This window comes from Tenrec ecaudatus, chromosome 8, assembly GCF_050624435.1.
Source record: "Tenrec ecaudatus isolate mTenEca1 chromosome 8, mTenEca1.hap1, whole genome shotgun sequence".
NCBI lineage: Eukaryota > Metazoa > Chordata > Mammalia > Afrosoricida > Tenrecidae > Tenrec > Tenrec ecaudatus.
In genome coordinates, this window is record NC_134537.1 from 163393224 (window position 1) to 163419081 (window position 25858).

At 47.9% G+C, this 25858-nt stretch overlaps 2 protein-coding genes across 5 annotated transcripts in view; one reads left to right on the forward strand and one right to left on the reverse strand.

The window, feature by feature from the left end:
* The window catches only part of CPSF3 (cleavage and polyadenylation specific factor 3), a 42475-nt gene extending 31613 nt beyond the window's left edge, over nt 1-10862 (reverse strand). Inside the window, exons 1-4 of one of the 2 annotated variants that reach the window (XM_075557119.1) lie at nt 10695-10862; nt 7544-7607; nt 6151-6248; nt 3347-3475 (exon numbers count right to left, since the gene is read on the reverse strand). In XM_075557119.1, coding sequence (XP_075413234.1) covers nt 3347-3475; nt 6151-6248; nt 7544-7607; nt 10695-10744 — 341 coding nt within the window. In that variant the 5' untranslated portion in view covers nt 10745-10862. The remainder of the gene's footprint in view (nt 1-3346; nt 3476-6150; nt 6249-7543; nt 7608-10694) is intronic. The other variant, XM_075557120.1, reaches the window with a different exon arrangement.
* Nucleotides 10863-10928: 66 nt separating this feature from the next.
* On the forward strand, nt 10929-25664 carry ITGB1BP1 (integrin subunit beta 1 binding protein 1). Of its 3 annotated transcripts, none has more exons than XM_075557127.1 (8): nt 10932-11144; nt 17139-17225; nt 18334-18436; nt 21255-21333; nt 22546-22682; nt 24427-24498; nt 24838-24987; nt 25446-25664. In XM_075557127.1, exons 3-8 carry the CDS (start codon nt 18365-18367, stop codon nt 25515-25517), a joined length of 582 nt encoding a protein of 193 aa, XP_075413242.1. In that variant the 5' UTR covers nt 10932-11144; nt 17139-17225; nt 18334-18364; the 3' UTR covers nt 25518-25664. The 3 variants fall into 3 exon arrangements, with proteins under 3 accessions (XP_075413243.1, XP_075413242.1, XP_075413241.1); XM_075557126.1 differs by having other exon boundaries at nt 10935-11144; nt 24427-24519; XM_075557128.1 differs by lacking the exon at nt 25446-25664 and having other exon boundaries at nt 10929-11144; nt 24427-24519; nt 24709-24846.
* The last annotated feature ends 194 nt before the right edge of the window (nt 25665-25858 follow it).

A 25858-nucleotide genomic window follows, 5' to 3' on the forward strand; every position in this document is an offset into this window, starting at 1 on the left:
CCAGCCCGCTGTCTTTGAGAGGAGGACAGGGCTGTCCAGTTACATACCCAAGGCTTGTGAGCAGAGGTGCCTGGGGGAGAAATTTACCCCCAAGTCCCACCCGAAGGTTCAGAGACCCCCCCCTGCTCTGGAGTCCCCTTCCAGTCAAACAGAAGACATGAACTCAAACATGGGGAAAGAAAAAGCTCACATGCAGGTTCGGTATTTCCTTAACAGTGGGAGTCAATTGTTTCCCAGCCTCTCAGCGCATGAGGGCTCACCCACCTCAGAGCATCACAGAGTCATTTCCACCCTGCAAGACTTCCTAAGCAAAAGGATTATGCGTGGGAAAGCAGAACGGGGAGAGAACAGGGGAAACCTGGCTGCTTTTTGTTCTTGTCACTGGGGGCTTTTGGTCTTCTAAATATTCCTTGAGTTCCTCCACGAGTTTTTAACATCAATCTAGAAAAATAACAAATCGAACCAAACCGAACTCCATCCCTACAATTACCAGGATACAGAGGTGACTAAGCCCCCGCCTCCCTACTGGCCTGTCTGTATGCCCTAGAGGCCTGGCAAGGCAGCCGGCCCCGCTGTCCTCCAGCTCGTTCACCACCCCACAAAGGCATCCCTGATGGCTGCGCCCCCTGCACCCCCCACCACGCTATGTGTCACCCTAGTTTGCTTCTTCACACTTACAATTTCAACTATATCATTTATCTGTTTACTTGCTTATCAACTGTCTCCTCTGCCAGGACTCAGCTCGGTGAGCAGATACCCAGTCAGCCTGCCTCGGTGGTGTCCCCAGTACCCAGCCCCACACTTGCCAGAGCAAGTGTGCAGCCACTCCTTATTGAATGAACAGAGACCAGAACGATGATCCATGGCAGTCAGGCTTGCCAAGGCCTGGGCGTGCTCCCCTCCAGGATGAGGGCAGAGGACACACGGCCCTCGGTATTGCCTGAGATCCCAGACGCCGGGACTATGTCATGGCTGATCCTTCCTACCGAGCACTTCTCACAAGGACTCCCCCTCCCCCCGCTGCTGGGAACCCCACGCACTGCTGAGAGGGTGGCTTGGGGTGGAGCTATGAACCTGGCTTGCTTCTTCCTGCCGGCTAGTTACATTCAGCTATTTCCAGAACAGTTCACGCTAACAGTGTGTGGGGACGGGGGAAAGTCAGTCACACTGACACAGTGATGGGCAGATCCACAAAATCAAACAAGTTCAAGAGCATGTCTGTCTGTCAATGACTTCTCTGATAGGCCATGTGTATGGGTATGATGAGTCACCTACAACCTAAAGGGAAACTGAATGCCATCTAGGGAGGGGTGGGGCGGAAGGGGGTATTGGCAGGTGCTGGGAGGCACAGAAAGAATGGGCTGGGAGGAAAGAAAGACATGAGGGGCCCGGAGCAGGTGCTACCTTTCCTCACTGCACTCACCTGTATGCCTGCATCACGGGGAGGAGTCCCTGGACAGAGGTGACTCAGTGGCGGGTGGGCAGTGATGGTGATTTTCTATGTCCTACATTGGCAACCGAGGTACAGTACCGGGATCCTGGGCAGTGTGTGACCTCGAGGGGGATTTCGTGCTTAAAGTCAAGTGGAGGCATACACTTGGCAAGAATCAAGAAATCCACTTCCCATATGCCTTTGCACCAAGCCTACTCTGCTAGGGGTTGCTTTGAGTGTTGTTTTTTTTTTTTTTGGGGGGGGGGTGGGCGGTGTCAATGTGGGAATTTACAGGGATTTTCAGGTGTTGTGCTCGGAGCGAAACTTGTTATAGAACTGATACTTGGAGGTGGTTCCTCTCCTTGGTGTGCGCCCTCTTTGGTGGATGCAGAGGCTGGGGCTCTGGCTGAAGGCCTTGCCGCATGCGAACACTAAAGGGTTTCTCCCCAGTGTGCACCCTCTGGCGCAAGCAGAAGCCGCGGCCACTCTCACTGCAGAGGTAGGCTTCTCCCCGGTGTGTGAATCTGCAGGTGTGAGCTCCAGCTGAAGGCTCTGCCACACTCATAGGGCTTCTTCGTGTTGTGAATTTTGTGTCTGTTTAGTTTGGTTGTCGTGCTACAATCTTTACCGCAATCATTGCATTTACAGACCTTGCCTATGCGGTCTTGTCAGTGGATGTGACGTCTGATACGTGGAAGAAACCTTTGTCACACTCGTGGGGCTTCTTGGCTGTGTGGATTTTCTAGTGCACAGAGATGAGCGCTGGGAGGAGAATCCCCTACACGCGGGGTGCTTGTTAATCACGTTTCCTGTTTGTATGGTGGCGGGAGGGGAAGGGCCTACCACTGCTCTGCTCACAGGGCTCGGGCCTCATCAAGGCCGCTCAGCTCAGCCTTGCCCCAGCTGTGCCTTGCCTGGGTTCCTATGGAGGGCTCCTTCCTGCACAGTGTTCCTACTGGGCTTACGGCCATTCACAATGTCATGGCTACGTGTGTGCACGTTCTGGAACTCAACACAGCTATTCCTGTGAGCTCCTTGGCTGCCCATGTGCCCGGGGGCTCCCCGGCTGCAAACCAGTGGGGTTCTGAGCCCCTGTAATCTTCTTCATAGAGAGCACTCTCACACACCTCACTCTCCGAGCAAGGGCTGCACCGTGTCCCCTGCAGCCTGCAGGCTCCCCGACAAGTGTCAGTCTGACATTCTCCCTGCTACTCATCAGATGGGGCCCCCCCAAGAAGCGAGCTCCTCAGGTGCCTGGTACCGTGGCACTCCTCTCTGAAGATCCTCTACCAGTCCTGTCTGGGTCCTGAGAAAGCAGCTTCCAGAGACATGAGTCGCTCAGGTGTGCGGGGCACAGGGACAGGACCTGGAACCCCAGGGAGCACTGGGAACACAGGCAGAGCAAGCCCTAGCGTGGCAGAAGGGCTTCTGACAAAAGCCTGAGGGGCCTGGCGGAAGGGGGGCTCCCTCCGGCCCTCGCCACAGTCAGACAATGCAGATGTCTGGCGACGCCACGTCCAATCCTGGGAGCGCATCACCTGAGGGGTGCATGGCTAGGCCTATGGCGCTGCGGCCCACTCTCTCTGTGCCGCAAACTCATCGTTTATAAAATGGGGTTTATAATACAGTTAAGATAGTCAATTTCTTTTGATCAAGTAGTCCAAAATAAAAATTGGTTCTAAGTTTTATTGAAATTATAAAATGTTACATACTGAGTATTCCATTTCACCTTTACTCACTTCAGCTGTAAAAAATTTAAAGGACAAAATGTCAGGAGCTGGGGTGTTCAGTGACCCAATCCCGACAGCCTTGAAGATAGAGGGTGTTTATTTCAAAACTCTAAAGGAGCTATATTTTCAATTTTATGTCTCATATAAAGCCAAATGCATGTGTACATCAAATAAAGCAACTTACCTAACTTTGACATAATCTGAAAGAAGCCATCTGTAAATAGCTTTTGTTGCATGAGTCATGAATGTTCTTCCTTTGAAACTTGTCTTCTGGAGAAACCAGGGCAAAGCTCCACAGTGATCCAAGTGGAAACTTAGCAAATAAACAAAGAGGTTCTGTTACATTTTAAAATATTACCCATCAAATAATACATGTAATTCAACTGTCCACAGAACAAAAAAAGGCCCCATAAACCATTACCTATATCTTCAGAACATCAAGAGTAGGTATGTGCAGAGAGGAAGAAAAAATATCCACTTTAAGACTCAAGAAATATTTTTCTAAACAACAAATACCCTTGTCAATAACTCGAGAAGGAAGAAGAATGTACTCAAACTACTCCTGGAGCCAAAACGATACAAATTTTTGAGTGGGACAAAGTTAAGACATCATTACTTACAGATAAAGTGTCTACAGAATTGACGAACGGTGACGCTACGGGGAAATATGTGGAAAAGCTTAGTCTCCAGTGTTACAACGACACAAGGTGCATGTACCATCACTGAACTCACGTAATCGCTCTTGTTGTTAGGGACCAGCAAGTCAGTTCTAACTAACAGCAAGCACATGCACAACAGGATGAGATCGTGCCCACGCCACCATCCTCACCATCATTTTAATGTGTTTTTTCCCATTATGTTCACTGTTGCAGTCATTGTATCAACCCATCTTGTTGAGTCTTAATCTTTTTTAAGGATTCCTTAATTTACCAAACATTATGTCCTGCAAGAATTGGTCCTTCCTGATACATCAAGATCGAAGTCTCACCAACTTCTTTGGTTCTAAGAAGCATCCTGGTTGTACTTCTTCTAAGACAAATTTCTTCCCTATTTTGCATCCCACGGTTTAGTCACTATCTTTTTTTAAAACGTTTTATCAGGGGCTCATACAACTCTTATCACAATCCATACATACATCAATTGTGTACAGCACATCTGTACATTCTTTGCCCTCATCATTCTCAAAGTACTTGCTCTCCACTTAAGCCCCTAGCATCAGGTCCTCTTTTTTTCCCCTCCCTCATGAGCCCTTGATAATTTATAAATTATTTTGTCATATCTTTCCCTGTCTACGCCTCCCTTCACACCCTTTTCTGTTGTCTGTCCCCCAGGGAGGAGGTCACATGTGGATCCTTGTAATCGGTTCCCTCTTTCCAACCCACTCACCCTCTACCCTCCCAGTATCGCCCCTCACACCCCTGGTCCTGAAGGTATCATCCACCCTGGATTCCCTGTGCCTCCAGCTCCTATCTGCACCAGTGTGCATCCTCTGCTCTATCCAGTCCTGCAAGGTAGAATTCGGATCATGGTAGTTGGGGGGGAGGAAGCATTTAGGAACTGGAGGAAAGCTGTATTCTTCATAGGTGCTATATCGCACCCTGACTTACTCATCTCCTCCCCCAGACCCCTCTGCAAGGGGATCTCCAGTGTCCGACAAATGGGCTCTGGGTCTCCACTCTGCACTTCCCCTCATTCACTAGTTTTACTAACATCATAGGCATCAATTCTTCCTTGGTCTTCCTTATTTGTTGTGCAACTTTCACATGCATCTGGAGCGAATGAAAATATCATGGTTTAGGTCAGGTGCGCCCCAGTCCTCAAAGTGATAATTTTTGTGTGTGCAGATTTTCCCAGTAAAACATGTTGTTGATTTCTTGAGTGCCCCTTCCATGGGTGTTCACTGTAGACCCAAGTAAAATAAAATCCTTGACATCATCAATATTGTTTGTTTATATTACATATTGGCCCAGTTGTCAGGATTTTATGTTAAGCTATAATCCGTACTGATGGCTCTAGTCTTTGCTCTTCATTACGAAGTACTTCAAAGTCCTCTTCGATTTCAGCAGGCACGATTATGTCATCTTCCGCCAATTCTGATGTTATTCTCTGTATAGTCCATCTTTTCACCTTACTTACTCGGCATACAGGCTCAGTCTGGTAAAAGCATGTAACTCTGACAAACACATTTCCTGATTTTAAACTACCAAGTCTCTCTCTGTTCTGTTCACACAACTGTCTAATGGCCTATTTGCACTTTGAACATGAGCACCATGATGTGTTCAGATTCCCCATTTTTTGTAGTATTATCCCTAACTTAGTAGGATCCACAGTCAAGGAAACAGGCAAACGTCTTCTGGCATTCTCTACTTTTAGCCAGGATCCATCCAACATCAGCCGTGATAGTTTTTGTCTCAAGTCTTCTTCGGAATCCTGTTTGAATTTCTGGTAGTTTTCTGTCCAGGTACTGCTTTGGTTTTGAATTATCTTCTGCAAAACATCCTTTGTGTGGTATTAATGTTAGTCAATAATGTCTACATTCCATTGGGTCACCTTTCTATGGAGCGAACATAAACACAGGCCTCTTCCGGTTGGTTGCCAGATAGCTGCTTCCCATATCTCTGGGCACGGATGAGTGTGCACCTCCAGCACTGCATGTGTGTGTTAAAATATCTCAACTGGTATCCTGTCAGTTCCTGGACCTTGTTTTTCATCGATGCTTTCAGTGCAACATGGGCCTCTTCCTTCCGGACTATTGGTTCTTGATCAGATGCAAACTCTTGAAATGGCTGAACTCCCACCTAGAGACCGGTGAGTAAGGCTGTCAGAGTAAGCTTCTGCAGATTGCAATGAAATCTGGAGCGTTGGCCTACATGCTTCCTAGTAAAAAAATCCCTTAAGAAAGGCAGATTGTGACATCTACTTAAGAATGATCTTTTTAGTAAGAGTCTTGGAGAAAGTATATTGTTATTTATGGAAAAAACAACTTACTGACTAATTAAAAGGAGGTCAATCTCAGCTGGGTCTATTAAATCAATATAAGGCAGAGCATCCATTCCTTCTAGGCCAGGGTGGATCCCGCAGTCTAGCTGAAAGACAAGACAAAACAAATGACAATCAATGACACATTTTGTTAACATTCATTCAGCAAATACACAAGATTTTTAATCAACTGATCCAACATACACAAAATAAATGTACATTTCATACATTAGCATTTACAATAATTTTCATTCAATCTGGTAAATATGCACCGATAATTCTAACTTTCCAAATTTAAAACATAGTTCCTATGTAACAAGGTCATAAGGTACAAAATACATTTTTTTCAGTTACTTTTACCAAACACCCTAACAACTAAAGAATTTTGATACGAGAAGATGGTGAACATTTTAAAAGCGTATAGATTTACTCCTACCAGAAATGACCACCAGGAGAAAGCAATGATTAGACGGGGAAGTCCCCGTTCACGATTATTTAACTATTTTAATGGATTAGGGAAGCAGAGTGCCTCATTTTTCTCCCAGAGTGGCTGGTGGGTTTGAACCACAAACTTCCCACTTAGTAGCCTAGGGTTTAGCCCCTGTGCCAACACACCCTCCTTAATGAGAACCTCAGAAATCAACGATTCTTTTACCTTTCAGATAAGGAAGTGGGCTTAGCGAGGTAAAATGAATTGCTCAAAGTCAGAGTGCTCACTGATGCTTACCAATCTCACTGCCTTTGAGTCAATTCCTACTCACAGTGACCCTATAGGCCAGGTTAGAACCGCCCCTGTGGGATTCCAGGATTGTAACTCTTTACGAGTGTTGAAAGCCTTCATTTTCTCCTGTGGAGTGGCTGGTGGTTTTGAACTACTGACCTTGTGGTTAGCAGCCAATCAGTTCCTTAAGGTTATTCCCTTCCAAAAAAGGTGGAGCAGTTAGGATGGCTAGATCGAAACCATAATTTAGCCGATCTGGTGAATAATTAGAGCCAGGATGGGTAGTGGTCAGTGTTGGGCTGTTAACCTCAAGGTCAACAGTTCGAAGCCACCAGCCACTTCAAGGAATACAGGTTTTCAGAGTTTCAGAAACCCATAGGGGCTTCTATCCTGTCCTACAGTGTTGTCAAGAGTTAGAATGGACTCAATGGCAGTGTTTTATGGATTTTTGGGGTTTTTTTTACAAGTGGTATCTTGGAACATATTTTTTTCAGTTTAATGTTGTTAAATTACTATGTAGGTGTGTAATTCGTTTCTCACATTAACTTTACAGATCACAAATTACATACACTGACTATGGCATGTTTCTGGGACCTAAAAAGTTAACTATTATTAGCAAAGTATTAACACCTAGTATACATAAAATAAAACTGCTAACCTAATTATAAAAATTATAATTACCATAATTTTTCTTCCCTTGAATTCCAGAATAATACATGATCTCCCTACTTCTTGCCCAGCTCCACTGTAAACATTAAAGAGAAATAAAAATAAGTAAAAAACAAGAAAAATCAAATAGAGTGAGCTTAGCATTTTTAATAAGTTACACTACAGCCCCACTGGACAACACACACTTAAAATTTTTTATATGAAATTGTCATAAAATTACAGATAAGGAAGAGCAGGATTAATGGGGAAAACATGACAGTGACACTTAGGAATTCAGGGATTCTACAGCTGTTTACATTTTGATAAGTTGGTATACAGGGAAGTACAAAGGTTAAATGTTATTTTCTGAATGTTAAGATTAAGTTATGATGCTTACAACTTAATTAGCAATTACTTAATACCTTTTTAACAAACACATAATTTGTATAAAGTCATAAGCATTTCAAATTACATCTTCTTTAAGATCATAATACACGATTCACAAATAGCTTTAAGACTTCTTATCCCACGTGTGAATTTCAGGTCTTTTCCTCGTCTTCTGTTTTCAATATATTTCATACAAAATACTTAAAATAATTTTATACTCTTAAATTAGTAGCCGTAATTTTCAGTGATCAGAGGGAAGACTTTAAGCCGAACTCTTTTTTTCATATCTTTCAGCTAAGTTTTACCCCCCTTTCCCAACCATTCCAGGTCACGATTCACTCATTCATTCAACATATGCCAGGTATTACATGAGGAGAGGGACATGAACTAGATCTATCTCCTATTTCTGGGGGAGGGGGCATCGGTTGATAAAGAAAATCGGGCTTCCATGAGCTCATGGCCTCCAACTTTAGTCCCTGAGGTGCTTACCACCCTCTATACAGGTCGTTTTTCTGTAGTTTCCATAGAAACTATTTCGAGATTTCTTCTTTTTAAGATTTTCCAACCCTTATCATCTTCTTCCCTTGAGGGATGAGCTCTCATTTGCATAAGAAAAACTAAAGTTCATCTGGCAATTTCCTCAACTAAGGAAATAAAGTTCATTTGTCAAGTTCCTTCACTAAGAAACCAACTCATAATCTTTGCCTCCATTTTCCTTGTAATATCCAAGTAGATCTCATTCCAAGACTACTCTTTTTACCAGTGTTCTAGACTCTCCACATTCACAGCTCTACCATTAACATTTCCCTCACATCAGCTCTTTGCCATCAGAATTTATACAGGCTAGTCATTCTCACTGCAAAATTAAAACCTCTTAATTATATTCTCCTTTGGGAAGAAAGATTTGGCTTTCTACTCCAGTCAAGAAGGTAAAGCGTTAGTCTCAAAGACCAACAGGAGCACTCTGCTCTGCTCTGCCCTACAGGGTCGCAGGGTTAAAAATGACTCAAGGGCATTGAGTTTGGTTTGATCCCCCTTACATTGTCCAAGGTAGAAAGCTGGCTGCTTTCACTAGCAAAAACATACAATTACAAACCCCTCTAAAACAATCCACAAAGCTCTCAAGATTTTACTTTCTTACTCTCAAAATCTATTTCTCTCCAAATTATAACCTCTGGTTTTACTGATATGCAACTCCCGGCCTTCATCCTTTGGATTTTTTCCTGGATTTTTTTTTTTACATTTGCATTTCTATTACATTGATTCCCAGTCTGGTTTCCTCTAGTAAAACTACCCTTACTTATCTGCTACACTGTTATGAAAATTTCCTAACAGCATACTCTTCATTATATACAGGTTTGCTTATGTTTGGAGGCCCAAATTCTTTTGAATGTACACAAGGGCTTATGTATTTAAGCTGCACCCTGATTGTCTGCCTTTCTTGTTTAATATTCTAACCTTTCAGACCCAATTGTTGTAACCATTTTTATTTTCACAGATGCCACCTTCTCTGTTGAAAATACCCCAGTCCCTTATGATTCATTGATGCTGCATTCCTCGTGCTTTAGGACAAAGCTCGTGTACCATATTTTCGAGAACACGGTATATTTTTCTCAGCCTATGTGAGAAATGCCCTCCATGGCCTCCTGGCACGCAGTGCCCTGCTGAGCTGCACTGGTTAGTTAATATCTACTCAGCACCTACAATCACCTTCCTTTCTCACAAGAGTTGATGTTACTATTTACTGTATTTCTTCATTTGGAAACTGGGGTTCAAGTAAGGATGCCCCACGAAATGGTAAAATACATAGGGACTGTATTCCAGGTCTGACCCCAACTACTGAGATGGCCTCTAATTCCAAACTATCCCCCCAATACTTTTCAGTCTGCAGTACAATTCTACCCCAAAGGATAAATTCAATGAACTCAGTCCCGCCGGATCTGCATCTCCATTGTCCGGAGCGTGTTTGCTGAGTCCATGAAGAGATGACAGGTGTGAGCCAAGTGGAGGGACATGCGTGTATAGCCATGTGTGCAGGTCCTAAATGTGCAGGAAAGAGCTTTTGAAAACCACTGTGATGTAGTACTGACCCCTAATGATAGACATGTTGGTGGGGATCAGAATTACTTACCTGTGGGGTTCCCCTCATTCCTATCTCCCCTCCCGAGCAGCATTCCAGACCCACTCAAAGCTCGGCTAGCAGAAGGCCCAGCAATGAACGCACAGCCACCCAGGTGGGCGAGCAAGGGCCGAGCGTTTGTCCTAACAGCTGTTCTGCCTCCTCTCCAAGCCTCCACGTTCCACACAAAGTACTGAACGCAGAACACTCGAATCCTGATAATCCTCACATCCCGATTTCACATCCAGACAAGTGCCAAGTTATGGAGGCAATTAAAATACATATATACATTTACTGCTTCCTCACAGGCTCCTCTCTCTCTCTAGATATCAGGACCACCGGCTTGCTCTGATGCTCCAAGTTCGGGGGTTGTGGCAATAGACAACCCTCTTTAATTGATGTGGAAATGCCTAACAGCCCCGAACCTTTTCCCCCGAAGCTCCAATGTACCTCTCCCCGAGGTCACAAAAAGCAAAATTCTTAACAGGCCCCTTCTAACCACTAATTTTCCAAACCCCTTGGGCCGGACGAGCCGTAACCGCGGCTCAAAGGCGGACGGGTGAGGCGTGCTGGGGCGAGGCGTGCTGGCGTGAGGCTCCGGCGGAGGCCAAGCGCTCCCGGGAGCGCTCCTCGCGTCCACAGAGCCCGTGGCTCCGTCCCCTCTCGCTGTAACCTTACAGGGGCCGGATCAGCAGCTGGTCACTCTCCTCGGCGGGAATGGCAGACATCTCGAAAGTCGGAGGAGCGGGTCGCCGGAGCCTCTCTAGGTCGGCACCATAGCCACCAGTCAGTCCAAGAAAGAACTTCAGCGGCCCAGCACACAACTTCCGGCACCGAGGGGCCCGCGGCACGAAGCTCCTCCCTTCTACTTCCGGTGGGTGATGCCGTTCGCGGGGCTCCACCCTCCTCAGAGTCCGGAAGCCTGCGGCGCGCCGCCGGGTGTGCGCGTGCGCGTGCGCGGAGTCTGGAGCGGGGCTGTGGAAAGCGGCCGGGGAAGCAGGGCGGGGGAAGCTGGCGCTACAGTTAGGACGGAGCCGGCTGTCACCGCGCAGCCTGCCGTCGGCCGTAGCGGCCCGGCTCTGAGCCGAGCCCAGACGGTTCCAGGCCGACCCAGCTAGCGGTTCGGAGGTGAGCAGCCTGGCCCCACCCGGCGGGGAGCGCGCGCCCCCTGCCGGCGGCCCGGGACGCGCGACCGAGGACCGGCCCCGGAGGCCGGCGCCGGGCGGGGTGCGGCCAGGGATGGGTCGGATGCGGCGGGGCGGAGAGGAGAGCCGGCGGCTTTCGGGGTCCCCTCGGGGTCGTCGGGGAGGAACCCAGAGGTGCGGGTGGTGTTGAGGCCCCGGAGTGGGCCAGCGCCGGTGGGACGAGCGCGGGCGGCGTGGCCGCGTCTGTGGCCGCGTCCGGCAGGACCTGCCTCTGCGGGCGCCTGGCGGGGCCCGCGAGCCGACGGAGAGCGCGGAGCTTAAAAGCGGCCCCCCACCCCTCCCGCTGCGGAGCGACCCACTCGGTCTGGTGCCGTCTTCAGCAGGTGGCGGGCGGGCGCGCCCACAGTGGGGTCTGCAGAGAGCTTCGGAGCCAAGTCTATCTGGGTTCAAAACTGAGCCACGTCGGGGAAGAGCCGGGGACCCTGGGCAAGTCATTGTCATTGCGTCTCGCGGAGCTGTGGCTTCTCCCCTCGTTGAGGGCGAACCATCTTTCTGTTGATTAATAATAATTTATTAAATAAATTATTAGGGTCTTCTGTCTTATAATTTTATCCCCGCCTCTTTACGGGGAGGTCAATTTCACTGATTAAAAATAAGAGACAGTAAAATCCTCGTGTTGCCATTCATGCAAGTCCTTATTTAGAGAACAAATTATTATGCTACCTTTGCACGGTCAGAGTACCGCGGCCGTTTAACATGAGTCACTGGGCAGGCAGTGCCTCTAATACTTGACATGCTAGAGGTGATGTTTTTGGTAAACAGGCGGGATTTAAGTTTGCCGAGTTCCTTTTATTTTTTTTAATCTTTCCTAAAATGCACGCCTGTGTTGGATTAACAGAAATTTTAAATATCAATACTAGGTAATTATATAAAATTATTTAGTTGCTAATTATCAGTGAGTATTCGTTCTGATATACACTTGTGCTTGGAGAAAATATTCTTGTTACTTATATTAACAGAGTTTCATCTACCATTTGGTAGATTAGTCCAATGTAAGTTTAGGAGTTTGGGAAAGTTAATTAAATTAAATAATTAAGTTTGTTGAGCTTGAACGCTTTCTTAATTGATGCCTGCTTTTAGGCCAACTATGAAGTAGAAATAAGCTTACTCGCTAAATAAGGTTGAATCCTATATTGAAAGAGCTGTCCCTCTTTAAATTATAACTAAAATTTACATTTAATTTACTATTATTATTGGTAAGTTTTAGGTTGAACTAAAATTCTTTCTTGGACAACCAGCTATCACCAGGCTCGGTTGGTTTATCGCCTCTACCTAAAAGTCTTCTCACTATTTTGCTACATAGATGAGTTGATTCAATAAATTGCTCTTAGGTAGCTCGTCTGGTTTCGGGGTATTTGGCTTTAGTTCTCTTTGTCAAATTTTTTCTAGTTAATTCATTATGCAAAAGGTAGAAGTTTTAATCTGTGCTTTTTGATACTATTAGAAAGGTCTTTCATCTTTCCCTTACGGTACTGTCTCTATAGCTCATCAAGTAGAATTTCTATCTCCTATACTTTAGTAGGAATAAATGTTTTATATTAAAGTGAATAACATTGTTTTACTAAAATTTTGTTGGGCTAGTATGGTTCAAAGTGGTCAGGTGAATTAAATCTTCTGTGTGAAAGACAGATGCTTTTGTTAAGCTACACGTTGGAGCGAGTGGTTGATAAGTATAGCCGCTAGCAACGTGTAGGGCCCGGGGGAGGGTACAGGTGTTCTGGACGTGAGGCTTGCCATACGGCTGTCACCTCCCAAGAAAGCCTTCCCGTTGGTGCGCTGTCAGCCTGCGCTGGGCATTAGCAATCCGGAGATGAGTAAGTAGCCCGTGCCTTTGAGGAGAGGACACAGAGTGAGCTCGTTCCAAGGGGACAGCTTTGTTGCTGTGTGCCACTCTGGATCCCAGCGCAGCCTGCCCTACCCGGCAGCGTGGAACTTCCCCGAAGGATTTCTAAGGCTGACATGTATGGGAGCAGATGGTCAGGGCTGTTCTTCTGACAGCCATGGAGATTTATGAGCAAGTGAGTGCTTAACCGCTGTGCCACCCGGGCTCCTTTCCTTAGCAAACAGGAGCAGATTATAAAACGGATCCACTAACTCAACCTGGAGGTCCAAGAAAGATTTTCTCCAAGAAAGCAGCCTGAAATGGGTCTTGACAGATGTATTGTTAGCCAACTAGATGGAGGTGGGAGGGCATTCTGGGCAGAGGGAGTAAATGGTAGGAGCAAAGCCTGGCAGCATGGAGCATCGCGTGTACTGAGAATTGCAAGCAGTTTGCACTCCTTACAGGCGAACGTTGGGGAGCACGTTACTGTAGATGTGGCTGGCAAGGCAGAGGGCCCTGTACTGCGCTGGTTTGCGAAGAACTTTGTTTTGCGCCAAACTTTGGGGAGCCTTTGGGGATTTTAAACAGGCTAGTGACGTCAGATTTGTGTTTTAAATCATTTGGTATTGTGGTGGTTGATTGAAAAGTGGCTTGAAGTCTAATTGGCATAGTAGTTACGAGTTGGGCTGCTAACTGCAAGGTCAGGATTTGGAACCACCAGCTGTTCCCAGGGAGAAGCGTTCTGGTCCTGTAAACAGTCAACACTCTCGGAAGCCCACAGGGAACGTTCTACCCAGTTCTATCGACTTGTTATGACTTGGAATCAATTGGATGGCAGCGAGTCTGTTGGGTTTTTTGTTCTATTTTTCTTTCAGGGGCCTCCTTAGGAACCCTGGTTGCATAGCGGGTCCAGCGCTGGGCTACTGCTAACTGCAAGGTCGGTGGCTCCGACTTGCCACTCTGAGTCAGTTGTGTGCTATCCTACAGAGCAAGTTTACTCTGTTCTTACAAGGTCTACACAAGTTGGGATCAACTCTTAGGCAGTGGTAGTGATGAGAGAAGTCTAGTTAAAACAAGGTCCTTTACCCAGGAAGTTTCTTCAGAGGGTTTGTGAGTTTCCTAAGTGGTATATGTGAACCTTTGCACATGTGTGCATTTTTATAGGTTGGAGGCCTATCACTTTCATCGGGCACTGAAAAGGGGGGTGGGGGAAGTAAGTTGTAAAGAACAGAGTCTGCTGATGAGGGCCTGGGGTGGGGCCCTCTTAGTGATCCGTTGGGCCTTGGTGGCATGTACAGTGCATCTTGCTGCTTGACTGGATATGGAGACTGAAGGACAGGGGGGTGTGGGGGGGCGTCTGGCCACTCTCGGTCACTTCCTGTCAGTGAGCGTCTAGGAGAGGCATCTCTGGAGGGGAACTGGCGAGTGCAGCTGTGGACGCGGTTGCATTAACAGGCCAGCGGAGCATCGAGCGAGTGGCGGTGAGCAACCACCGGGCTCATCTTGATGCGCGAGTGATTGAGAGACCAGAGGGCGTTGCTTAGGCAGTTGCATCGAAAAATGGCGGGCGTCGAAGACTTTAACAAATTCTCCCCCCTTCTCTTTGCTAAGCTGCGCTGATGAAAAGAATGCCTTGGGGAGTTATAAAGGCAATATGTTACAGAGTCGGAGTTTTAAAATCATTCTAGTATTCCAGGAGTTTTCAGGGGTCTACAAATTTTATTTTTAAGTCACATTTAAAATGGCTAGATGTGACAGTTACATAACATTGTAGCCCTTAGAGACTACTAACACCGCATTTCCACTGCTGTTAACCTATTTGGGGCATTCTCGGAGCAAGGCTCCCTGCCTTCTCTCTTTCGTGGTAAACGTCCCGTCGTGCTCAGGCTAACGTTGTTTTCCGCAATAACCGTGTCTTTCTCTTCCTGCTCTGTGAAGTCAGGTTCCCACCCATGAGGCAGAGTCTTCTTTTAAAAACAGAAATCCCATCCTTTCGTTTGACTGCTGAAAAGCGTTCAGCATCTTCCAGGAAACTCAAACGTGTCGTGGTACAAGATCTTCTGGGGCCAGGCCCTGCTGCTGCCATTCTCCCTCTCCTCAGGCTCAGGCCACATGGACCTTTCGCTGTTCCTCACACTGAACGTGTTCCCTCAGGACTCTGCCCTCGGCTTCCCTGCCCGTCTGCTGTTGGCTGCCCTCACTGCATCCAGTCTCCTTCACTCGCACTTCTTCAGAGTGTCGTTTTCTTGCAAATATTCATCCCGTCCATTAGTTTTTGATATTTGTTTTTAAATAGTCTTATGATCTCACTCCTTCCTTTAATCACTCTATCACTTTAGTTTGCTATAGTTTGTCCCCCTCCCCCATTGGAGCCATTGTTTCTTTACAATCAAAGGGTAAGTAAAGAAACATTACTGTTGGGGGTCAGGTTTACACCTGCCTGGGTGTATTTCAAACAAAGTCTGTTTAATCACGTCTCTCACAGTCAGCAGTCAGTGGATGGCTACAGACCATTTCTCTCAGTATTAAGCTGGTCTTAATTTCCTTAGGGTTCCCTCAAAAAGTTGAGTCAACACAGAAGCTTCTGAGGTGGTCTGTTGGATCCTTTCAAGTCAAGGCAGAGAGGTCAGCTCAGAATGGATGGCGATTGTTTTTTGGGGCCCCAAGGGGGTCATCTTGATAGGTTTTCTCAAAGGGCATAAGGCGTATTGTGAAGCTTTAAGAAAATAGAAACCGGCATCAGTGAGGAAAAGGCCATCAAAGTTCCATCGAAGAATTTATTCTCCAATTACGCCGACACACCTGCCCCTTCTCAGCGGGAAACCCTGCCCTGTTCATCCTACGGCTGTGCTCTTGCCCTCCAGGCTTCTTTTGTTTCCCAAGCTCAAGGGACATTAAGAAGGAGCGAGGTTTGAGCCCCTTGAGGATGCCCAAGCTGCTGTTTTGAAGTGATGTCAGTGTAAGCGTGCAGCACTCTCGGGGGCAAGTGAAGAGATGGAAGCATAGGTGAGGAGGCCCAGTGGTACAGTGGTAACAAAGTAGGCTCCTAAGCACAAGGTCAGCAGTTCAAAGCCGCCATGGGAGAAAGACCAGGCTTTCTGTTCCAGTAGAAAGTTCCCATCTTGGAAACCCACAGGGGCAGTTCCAGCCTGGCCTATAGGGTGTCATGGGTTTGGATCAACTTGATAGCAATGGCTGGTTTGGAGGAGCCCTCGTGGTGCAGGTGACTGCTAAGCAGGTCAGCAGCTCAACCCCCCCCCCCCCCCAACTACTCCATGAGAGAAAGACGAACCTGCCTGCTCTCCTGACATCGGCTCAAAACCCCAAAGAGCAGCTCTCCACTGGCGACAGGGTCACTGTGAGTCGGCCTCCACTATGGCAGTGAGTGAGGTGCAGGAAGATAAGCAAGAAACAACTTCTCGTTTTGATGTTTCTGTTTAATGACATGCTTTCTGACGCACTCATATGTTTTATATTTGTTTCACTCGCCGGTCTGTTTCTTCTGTTTAAAATTCAAGTCCAGGAGCTTCGTAATTTCTCACTGATACGTGGTGTGCTCAGTGCTCATGGATTCAATGAATGAATAAAGTACAGGTATAGACATGAGCTGGATGGCGAGGCTGACAGACAGGAACGAGGTTTACAAGTGAAACTTGGGAGTAGCCTAAGGCCGTCCGTCTCTGGTGAGTGGGCTTAGAGAGGACCAAACTAAACCCACTGCCGTCAAGTACGTTCTGACTCCGGGCCCTAGATGGGCTTCTGAGACTGCACAACTTCATGGAGCAGACAGCCTCCTCTCTCCCTGTGGGGTGGGTGGCGGGTACGTTCTGCCGACCATGTGGTTAGCAGCCCTTCCTGCCATGGACTTAAGCTAGGGTCTTTAAACACAATAGCAGAAATCTTTTTAAAAAATTATTGTGAATTAAGTGAAGAACAGTTTGTACAGAGCAGTTTGACATTCTACAGTTCCTGTGCATTTTATTTCAACTCATAAATTGCATTCCTCGTCACTTGCAATGTCAGAATCTGTTAATTAGGACAGTGACAGCCATTGAGCCCCTCCTGACTGACTTGCTCCTGTTCTTTCATCAACAGGACCCACCATGTCAAGTCAGAGGGCGCTATCTGCATAGACTGCTGGCGGGGAACTTCTGAAGACAGTAAATAGTACAGTTCAAACTAGTAAGTTGACTCCCTTATTCCCGATGGAGAATTCAGGTTTGGGAAAACTCTGTTAGATTATCTTACTCGTAAAGCCTCTTGAAAGTTGGGTGACAGTCCCCTCATGTACAAAATGCAGAATCTATACTTGACCTTCGTGAGCCCTTTGAGAGTAAGGGCTTAGAACACCCACTACAGCACACATGACCCATGGTCACACTGAGCCAGCCCCGCTGCCATCCAGGGGCTTCTCACGCATGGTGACCCTGTGGGGAAGCATCGAACTGCCCCTTGGGGTTACTGAGGTGGTAACTCTTTGTGGTAGCAAAGTGCCTCGTTTTTCTCCCCGGGAGCTACTAGTGGGCTTGAACTGCTGACCTTGTAGTCAGCAGCTCAGTTTGTAGCCTACTACTCCATCAGGGCTTTTGGGTGGAGCCTTACAAAATATCTCTGGATTAAATGAGTATGTCACCGTATCACTGTTAGAGGATATTTGGAAGTACTCTGATGGATGAGTTACTGTGCAGTTAATAACAGTTTTGAAGTAAAATTGTTATGTTGGTTCTTATTAAATAGACGAAGGCATAGCTCATGAATGTTTCAAAGCATTAATATTAAAATTTCACCAAGATACATGACATCGACTGGGAAGCGGGGCTTCCCAGTTCTGTCAGGGTGGCAGGGGAGGTAAGCCATCATGGGGAATGTTTGAGGACATCTCAGGGCTTAAAATACAAGCACATTTCCGTGTTTAGCTTCCAGAATGCCAAACCGAGAGTGACGTAACCCAGTATATGGGGTACGACAGAGTAATGTATCACTTGTTTTGCTAGGATATTGACTTAAAAGAGAATAGAGCCCGTGAGTATTTTGATACAGATGTGTACCCTCTAAAAGAAATGCTTTTTCATACGTCTAGGTATGACAGCTTCCTGCCCCTTTGGTTTCTAAGCCTCACCTTTTGTAATGAAGACAGGCTAGTGTCCAGACTCGGTGGTCCAGGGAAAAGCGTGTAAAGTCAAACGTACTCATGCAAGTCGGGGAGGCACAGTGTTTCAGCCGTATCTGCAAATCAGGGGACTGGAGTGGCTCTTGTTGAGATAACTGTAACCAATATTTGTTTTCCCAGGGTGCCTCTTTGGATCAAGCTATGGTGAAAAATGTTTCGGAAGGGCAAAAAACGGCACAGTAGTAGCAGTTCCCAAAGTAGTGAGATCAGTACTAAGAGCAAGGTAGGGCGATGACCTGTGGGGCGGACGGCCTCCTCACGCGGCGAGGCCGTGGTTTCTTTTAACGGATGTGCGGCCGAGCTCATTTGTTTCAGCTGCGCCACAGCGCAGCAGCCGCCCTTCTCTGTGTTGCAGGCGCATGCTGGCCTTGGCTTCATTTTATTTTGTTTTAATAAATGTTCTGGAAAAAAATTAAAATAAGGAAATAAGTGTTCTGTAATCCTTGAATACTACACTAGAATGGATATAACCTACGAATCACTTTATTGCAGCCAATGCTGATTTTTAAACTTTCAGACAGTGAAGGATCTGGGCCTCATGAATTCTTTGGGGCTGTGTATAACTGTAATCCCCCTTCCTTAACTGTGAGTTTGGCGGATGCTGGTGTTCCAGAGACATTCTGAATGTTTTCTGACAGTCAACATTCAAAGCAAAACAGACCTTTGAAGCTCTAGTCAACGGGCCACTTTGGTATCAGAGGGCAAGGTTCATAGCTGAGATATTTTGTTGGGTGTCTAGAAGGACCAGAGTGTAGGAGAAGGTCCACTCATGCCTTCATATGGTGCTGCTGTGGTGACTGGGTGGTATCGAGCCTGTTCGGACACCATGATGTTGCAGAACAGAGAACGGGCCTGCTGGATGTCCTACGCTGCAGTCTTTATGGGAGCCAAGCACCAGGTCTTCTCTCCCATGGGACTTGTGGTGGGCTTTAACTGCTAACCTTTTGGTTAACATCTCCGAATTAATTGTTGCACCTTTAGTAGTTCTATTGAGAACTACTACGTGTCAAATTCTGATTTACGTGCAGAGTCCAGAGCAGCTCAAAAGGAAAGGGGAAAGGTTAGCATCTGCTTGGGGAGGCTGATGAGAACGGTTGGGAGGTCCAGGAAAGAGGGCCAGCTTTACTGCCCAGGGAAACTGAGTCTGCTGTGTCAGTTGGACAGTGAGGCAAATCCCCTGGTCAGCACCTTGGAGAAGTAGAGTATGTGATTCGGCAGAGACTTTAGCAGTCTCCTCGCCCAGTGGTCCCTACATTCTCACTGCTGAAGATCCTTCTCCACCATTCCCCACCCTTGTGGGCCAGCTCAATAAAAGCCTTGTGTCTGCAGTGCCAGGATGAGGGAGAGTGAGAGAAGGGCCAGAGGCTCAGGGTCCTGCAGACGTGAGCTGGACAGTGATGGTCCCTTCCGGGCCTCACCCTGACCTTGCTTGTGTGTCCCAAGATAGTAACCACAAGGTCCACGCTGTGGGATGCAGATTCAGGACTGCCATCCAGGATTTCAGTCAGGCCGGATGGCCAGAGCGGTCACGGACTTGATAGACTTCTAGCTGAGAGCACGGAGACCTGGCCTTTAGTCATCCTGTCCAGTCCTAGAGGGGAAACACGGCCGTCCTTCAAGGAGTGTGTGAACTGTCTTCACACCTCACACATGCAGGCGCCCACCCTACAGCTCAGAAACAGATGACTTGCTTCTGGCAGAGCCAGACCAATGCCCGTTTTCTGACTCCCACAAGGAGCGAGCTCCTGGCTCTCTGACGTGGCCGGTGCCCAGGATGCAGGTGAGAAGGGCAGAGAGGTGCAGAGGGGGGTGCTTGTCTGCAGCCGAGGGGCACACACTGTCATGAGGCAAAGTTATGTCTGACTGTTAGGTATGTTTTATATTGCAGCTCTTTTGTTTCTATATCCTGGACACGGGGAAGATAGGTCAGTTTCTCTCTTCTTTTTCTAGGTAATGGCATTTACGCATGCAGAGGGGTAGTTTGAAACCCAGACACAGGTGCTGGCTGGGTACTGACTCAAGAGTTGGACTTGTCCCAAATGCTGGTTAAATCTGCACCACTCTCATCCCTCCCCAGCCCTTCTGCCCGCCGTTCTGACGGTGCTCTCAGACGCGCAGAGCGCACATATTTAAGACTTGAGACCCATTTAGAGTTTTATCATTTAGGTACCAGCTTGGTAACTTGGAGATATTAAAGAGTTATGCAGCCATCACCAGTTTTAGAACATATGCTTCATTCTTGTATCCATTATTATTAGCTCCCCACTTCCCCCAGCCTCCCCTACCATCACCCCAAGGAACTAGCCCTCCAATTACTGTCTCTATAGTTATCTCATCTTGATATGTTGTTCTTGTGGTCACATTCGATACACGCTATAGATTTTTTTAATTGGGCTTATTTTTAACTTTTAATTGTGATTTATCACAAATGACTATTTAATGAAAAAATTCACAGAATGTTTTTCTGAAAAAGGAAGCACCAAGTGTGGATGAAGTACGTTGACAGCTTTGTTGATGTCTCCTGGGCAGTCACAGGGCCTGAGGTTAGCCCTGCAGGCAGGACCTGTGTGTGCCTGACTCTGAGACCACCTGCAGCCGAGAGCTGCGGCATGTGCTACATGTGACCGTGGATAAACCGGTTACTCAGCCTCTGGGGGTCTGGTCACTCACTTCACACACGAGGACGATGTCTCCTGCATAGGGTTCTTGTGTGTTAAATGGACATACTGTGAAAGTGAAGTACAGATTTTTTTAAGTTCAGGGTGCCTTATAAGGACGTAGAATGACCTTGATTTTGATTTACATAATTCAAAAAATGATCCGATATTATCAGCAGAGAAGTTGGGGTTACATCCCTTTTGAAGTCTGCTGTGGGGTGTCTTTGTTTTGGGCAATCAGCGGGAATAGCTGATGCATCACTGGTAAGTGGGCATCGACCTGGTCCGTGCTCTCTGCATGTCCCTTGATGAGAACAAATGGCCTGGGTGTGGTGGGGGAGGGCTTTTGAGGCAGGTCTTCTCACTGTGGGGGGTTTTCCTCAGTCTGTAGATTCCAGCCTGGGAGGGCTGTCGCGATCCAGCACTGTGGCCAGCCTCGACACAGATTCCACTCGAAGCTCAGGTACGTGCCTCGGGGCTCACAGGGGGCCCAAGCAGGCTTCTCTGTGGAGCACAGTGAATTCTGTGCTTGGGGGTTTCTTCCTCTCCCTCCTTTCTGGTCAGTGTTCATGGCCACAGCAGTCTGGAGGGTGGGCTGAGGGTGTTGAGTAGTTGGTGACGGGGTGAGCGGTGGGCGAGAGCACGGGACCAACTTCTCTGGGGGCCGAGACGGAAGGTGTGACACGTGGAAAGAATGTAGCTAGCCTGCCTTCCCTGTGCGCTCCGAGCTACCGTAATTCCGCGAGTGCACCTTGGTCTCTCTGCATAAATCCTTTTCATCAAGACACGATTCTCCATAAACAATTCCTAGAGAGTTTTGAATTGTAGATTTGTAAAGGTCCGCTTGCCTATCAAAGCCCCACTGTTGGGGTCACTCACCGCGACCCTGGACGGGACCTACAGTTAACAGCTCTCGGGGGTCAAGAGCCCGCTCCTACCCAAGCATCGTAAGAGCTGGGGACTAATTGGAAACACTATTTTGTATGTAAAATCCTTTCTACCTCTATTAACTAGTCTCAATCTATTAAAAGTAGACGCAAATGACGTGAAAGGCAGTGTTTTGTCATATCAGGTCTTTACATTAAAATCGAGGGCACCCTTGGGTCACGTAGCAGCCCCTCGTGCAGGAGGCAGCATGGACACACTGTGGTCATTTCAGTAGTGGCTGAAGTTGACAGCACACGTGCTGTTCTGCAGCCTGGGGCTGTTGAGGGACTTCATCTGGCACTATTAACACACACACACACACACACACACATTATTTGAATAAACAGTAGATGAAATCAGGCTTCCTGAGCCAGGGAGACATTGAAGGCTAACGTGGTGAAGAGGGAGGAGACGCGGTAGAAACCCTAGGCCTCAGGAGGTGTCGCAGGGACTGAATCATTACCCAGGCCATTGTCTTCCTCCTCTCTGTTCGGAAATGAAGGGCATGGGTGCTTAACCGGTCCCTGCTGAGCTCTGTGTACATTTAGCATACTGTGACGCCCTGGTGGAAAAGGTGGGTGAAATGTTAAGGTCTTTCCCATTCCTTCAAAACACTTTGTATTTTTCTGATTGTTGCTGAAGTCTAAGCTTTACTAACACAATCTCTTTATTGGAGATGGCACTGGGGAGGGGACCCCAAGGCAAACGTCTGCTTTGAAATCGTACTATCAGTTTCTTTTAACGTTAGGACAAAGCAACAGCCAATCAGATGCCTGTGCAGAATTCCGGATCAAGTACGTGGGGGCCATCGAGAAGCTGAAGCTGACTGAGGGCAAGCGTCTGGAAGGACCACTAGACCTGATCAATTACATAGACGTTGCCCAGGTGAGACAGACAAAGGTTCACTCAAAGCCACTGGATAGGAGGTCCACTGCATGCACGGCCCCAGGCTGAGAGCATCGTGGTGGTAGGTGGTATGGGGCCTGGAGATGGGTTTGTCTCGGGGTGCCAAGACCCTCTGGTTCCTTCTGCCACGCACAGCACCTGTTTAGTTTCAATGGCGTTGTCTGCGCTCCCAGTTGAAATGCGGAGTTGATTCTGGTGGCCGAGCGCGTGGCAGGGGTTTGCCGCGTTTCTAGAAGATGAAACTGACACCAGTGAAGGGCTAGGACTGCTGTGGGGAGCTTCCTTCATCTGCCCAGAGCTGAATCTCTGTGGGGATGTGAGGCCTCACCTCAGGTTACCGCGAAGGGTTCCTTAAATGCATTTTCTTCGCTCACCAAAGGAAAGGAAGTTAATTCAGAGGGAAATGAGGCTAGTAGTCGACCACTGTGTAGTTGGGAATGTAAGTCATTCTATAAGGGACAGATAATCTCCGTCAAGGATCATGCTGAAAGGCCGTAAAGGATGCTTCTCCCCAAAAGTACGCGACCGTTACTGCTGATTGTAAGAGCTGCTCAGTGTCCCTGTCGCCACACAGTGTGGTGGCCCTTAAAGTCCCATCACTGACCATCGCGCATCTGTCTTCACGAAGCGTTACTATTGCCCACCTCTTTCTGGTTCTTAGAATGGCTTTAAAGTGACCCTGAGAAACGATTGACAAGAGGTTACTAGAATTAGACATGGCTCACTGAATTTTTTAAGTGTAGGCACATGGTTCCACAAAACCTGTATCAAATGGGACATTTACTGGCTGCCAGACGGCCTTACGCAAGGACACATTAGGCAGTCTTTCAGGACCAGGGATAAAACTAGATTATCTGCCAGGGAAGCCAGCAGCTACTACCCGGTTCTTTACTGCTATCTAAATAGGCCGGGTCACTGATGAGGGATGTTGAAAGCTGAGTCACTGCCCCAGCAGTGTTTCTTGGTGGCACTGCGGCCCGGCGAGAAGCAGACATGCCTGAGGCCTGGCCAGCTGGGGAGAGGGCCTGCGCGGTCCCTACTGTAAACTTGGAGTGCTTCTAGAAGACTTTCCGCCTCACCAGTGTTCGAGCGTGGGTTTCAAAGAGCAGGTTTTATTAGTTAACGACCTGCCTGGGTGTTGGAATGAGTACAGGGGACAGGGTGAGGGGAGATTGTAAGACAGTGAAGACAGAATCGCCAAAAGCAAGAAAGAGAGCTAGTGAGATAAAGAGGCACACGAGGAGGTGAAGAAAATCAGCCAGAGAACAAAGGAATCCGTGTTGTTAAACTTTTGGGGCAGAAAGCAATGATGTCTGAAAGGAGCCCATGCGCCCCACCCCCGATTGGCTGGGCACCAGCAGATTGGCGAGGGGAAGGCTCTGTGAGGAGCCACGTCGAGCTGGGTTAGAGATGGCGCTGTGGCTGAAAATTGCAGTGCTGCTACTGCTGGGCCCTCCGACCAGGACAGGGCAGAGTCCTGAGGAAACCCCAGGATGGAAGAATCCGCATTAAGCAAATAGGTCTGAATGTTGCTCCCAGCTTATGGGCTGCAAAGAAAAGAGGCAAACGAGTTTCCTTCAGGAAAATTCTTGGGCTGTCGTGCACCCGACCTCTTTCATAGGTGTGGGTCTCTGACAGCCAGGCACCGAAAGTGACTCTCAGACTTCTCTCCAGCGTGACAGATTCTAACCTCGTATCATGTACTGTATTTTCACTTTAAAAGCAAGACGGAAAGCTGCCTTTTGTTCCTCTGGAGGAAGAATTTATTATGGGAGTTTCCAAGTATGGTATAAAGGTATCCACGTCCGATCAGTATGTAAGTACACGAGGAAGGAGAACCTGCCCCAGCCCGTGGGAATCCATGCCTGTGGGGCCCATTTGGAGTTAGGCTGGCTCCTGCTTGCAGAGTGGTGGGTTTGTAATGGAATGGAAACACTTCTCAGGGTGAATGCTGGGTGTGGAGAGGGGAGTGCAGATGACCTCGCTCCTGTGTTCTCGATCTTAGGGAGGCGGCACCCTTCACCGAGCATTTCGATGTCCCTACGTGGCACTGTGCTGCCGCATGGGAGCATGCAGAGCGCCCACAGGAGCGGAGGGGCGTCTAACCTAGCCCGGCCCGCCCCGCTTTCTGCAGGATGTGGTACACAGACACGCCCTGCATTCCATCGTCCGCATGGTGTGCTACGACGATGGCCTGGGGGCAGGGAAGAGCTTGCTGGCCCTGAAGACCACAGACGCCAGCAACGAAGAGTTGAGCCTGTGGGTCTATCAGTGCAGCAGTCTGGTGAGACTTTAAGCCGCCTTGGTTTGTTCCTTCATCAAAGAAGTGGCCAATACAGAACATGCATTTCCAGTCTCGTCAGGTGGGCGAGCTGCTGTCCACGACACAGCTGAGAACTGCCGCAGTGACACAGGGCACTGGGCCACCCCACCCCGTAGCAGCCCTCCCCCGGTATTGAAGGTGCAGGGCAAACTAACAGAGGGAGGGAGGGAAAGTGGTGTGTCCCTCCAGGGGCCAGCAGACCCCTCCTTTTTGAAAAGCCTATTGTTCCTCTCACTTTCTGCACGACTCAGTGGGCTGGCTGACCCTGTGCTGTGTCTTCTGCTAGCCAGGCACGAGTGGTGGGCCTTCCAAAACTGTTGGGGGTGTAGGGGACCGGAGAGCTGTGCTGGTCCCCGTGTCAGATTAATTCAGGGAGACGTGTGAGCGCTGCCCTCACTGCCAGTTTCCACACCATGCAGGAACAAGCACAAGCCATCTGCAGAGTTTTATCCTCCGCTTTTGACTCTGTCCTAACATCAGAGAAGTCCTGAGTTCTGCAAGCAAGTGGAAGCCAGCTTCCTGTGAGAGTCTGCTGGAAACTGGAAGTGAACACTTGGTCTCGGTCTTTTAAAAGAAAATGCAGTTAGAGGAGCTTGATTTTATATATATATATTAAAGTATGAGTGTCTTATTAAATACAGCGTGCCGATTCTCAGTGAAGTTACTTTTCTCAGGTTAAAAAGGGAAACCTCACTTGTGTTTATATATAAATCAGCTTGCCACGTGACTGTCACACAAGCCTGAGGGTCTGTGTGAGGGAGGTCCACGTGCCGCCTGGTACAGCCGCCTGCCTGCCCATGGAGCGCCGTCCTCAAGGTGAGGGCCTGTTACT

Bases quoted from the DNA above. Each gene is read 5' to 3' on its own strand.
- ITGB1BP1 (XM_075557126.1), top strand. From the start codon at position 18,365: ATGTTTCGGAAGGGCAAAAAACGGCACAGTAGTAGCAGTTCCCAAAGT. The intron at 22,683-24,426 runs GTGAGACAGACA...TCACTTTAAAAG, and splicing joins ATTACATAGACGTTGCCCAG to CAAGACGGAAAGCTGCCTTT. The intron at 24,988-25,445 runs GTGAGACTTTAA...CACACCATGCAG, and splicing joins TCTATCAGTGCAGCAGTCTG to GAACAAGCACAAGCCATCTG.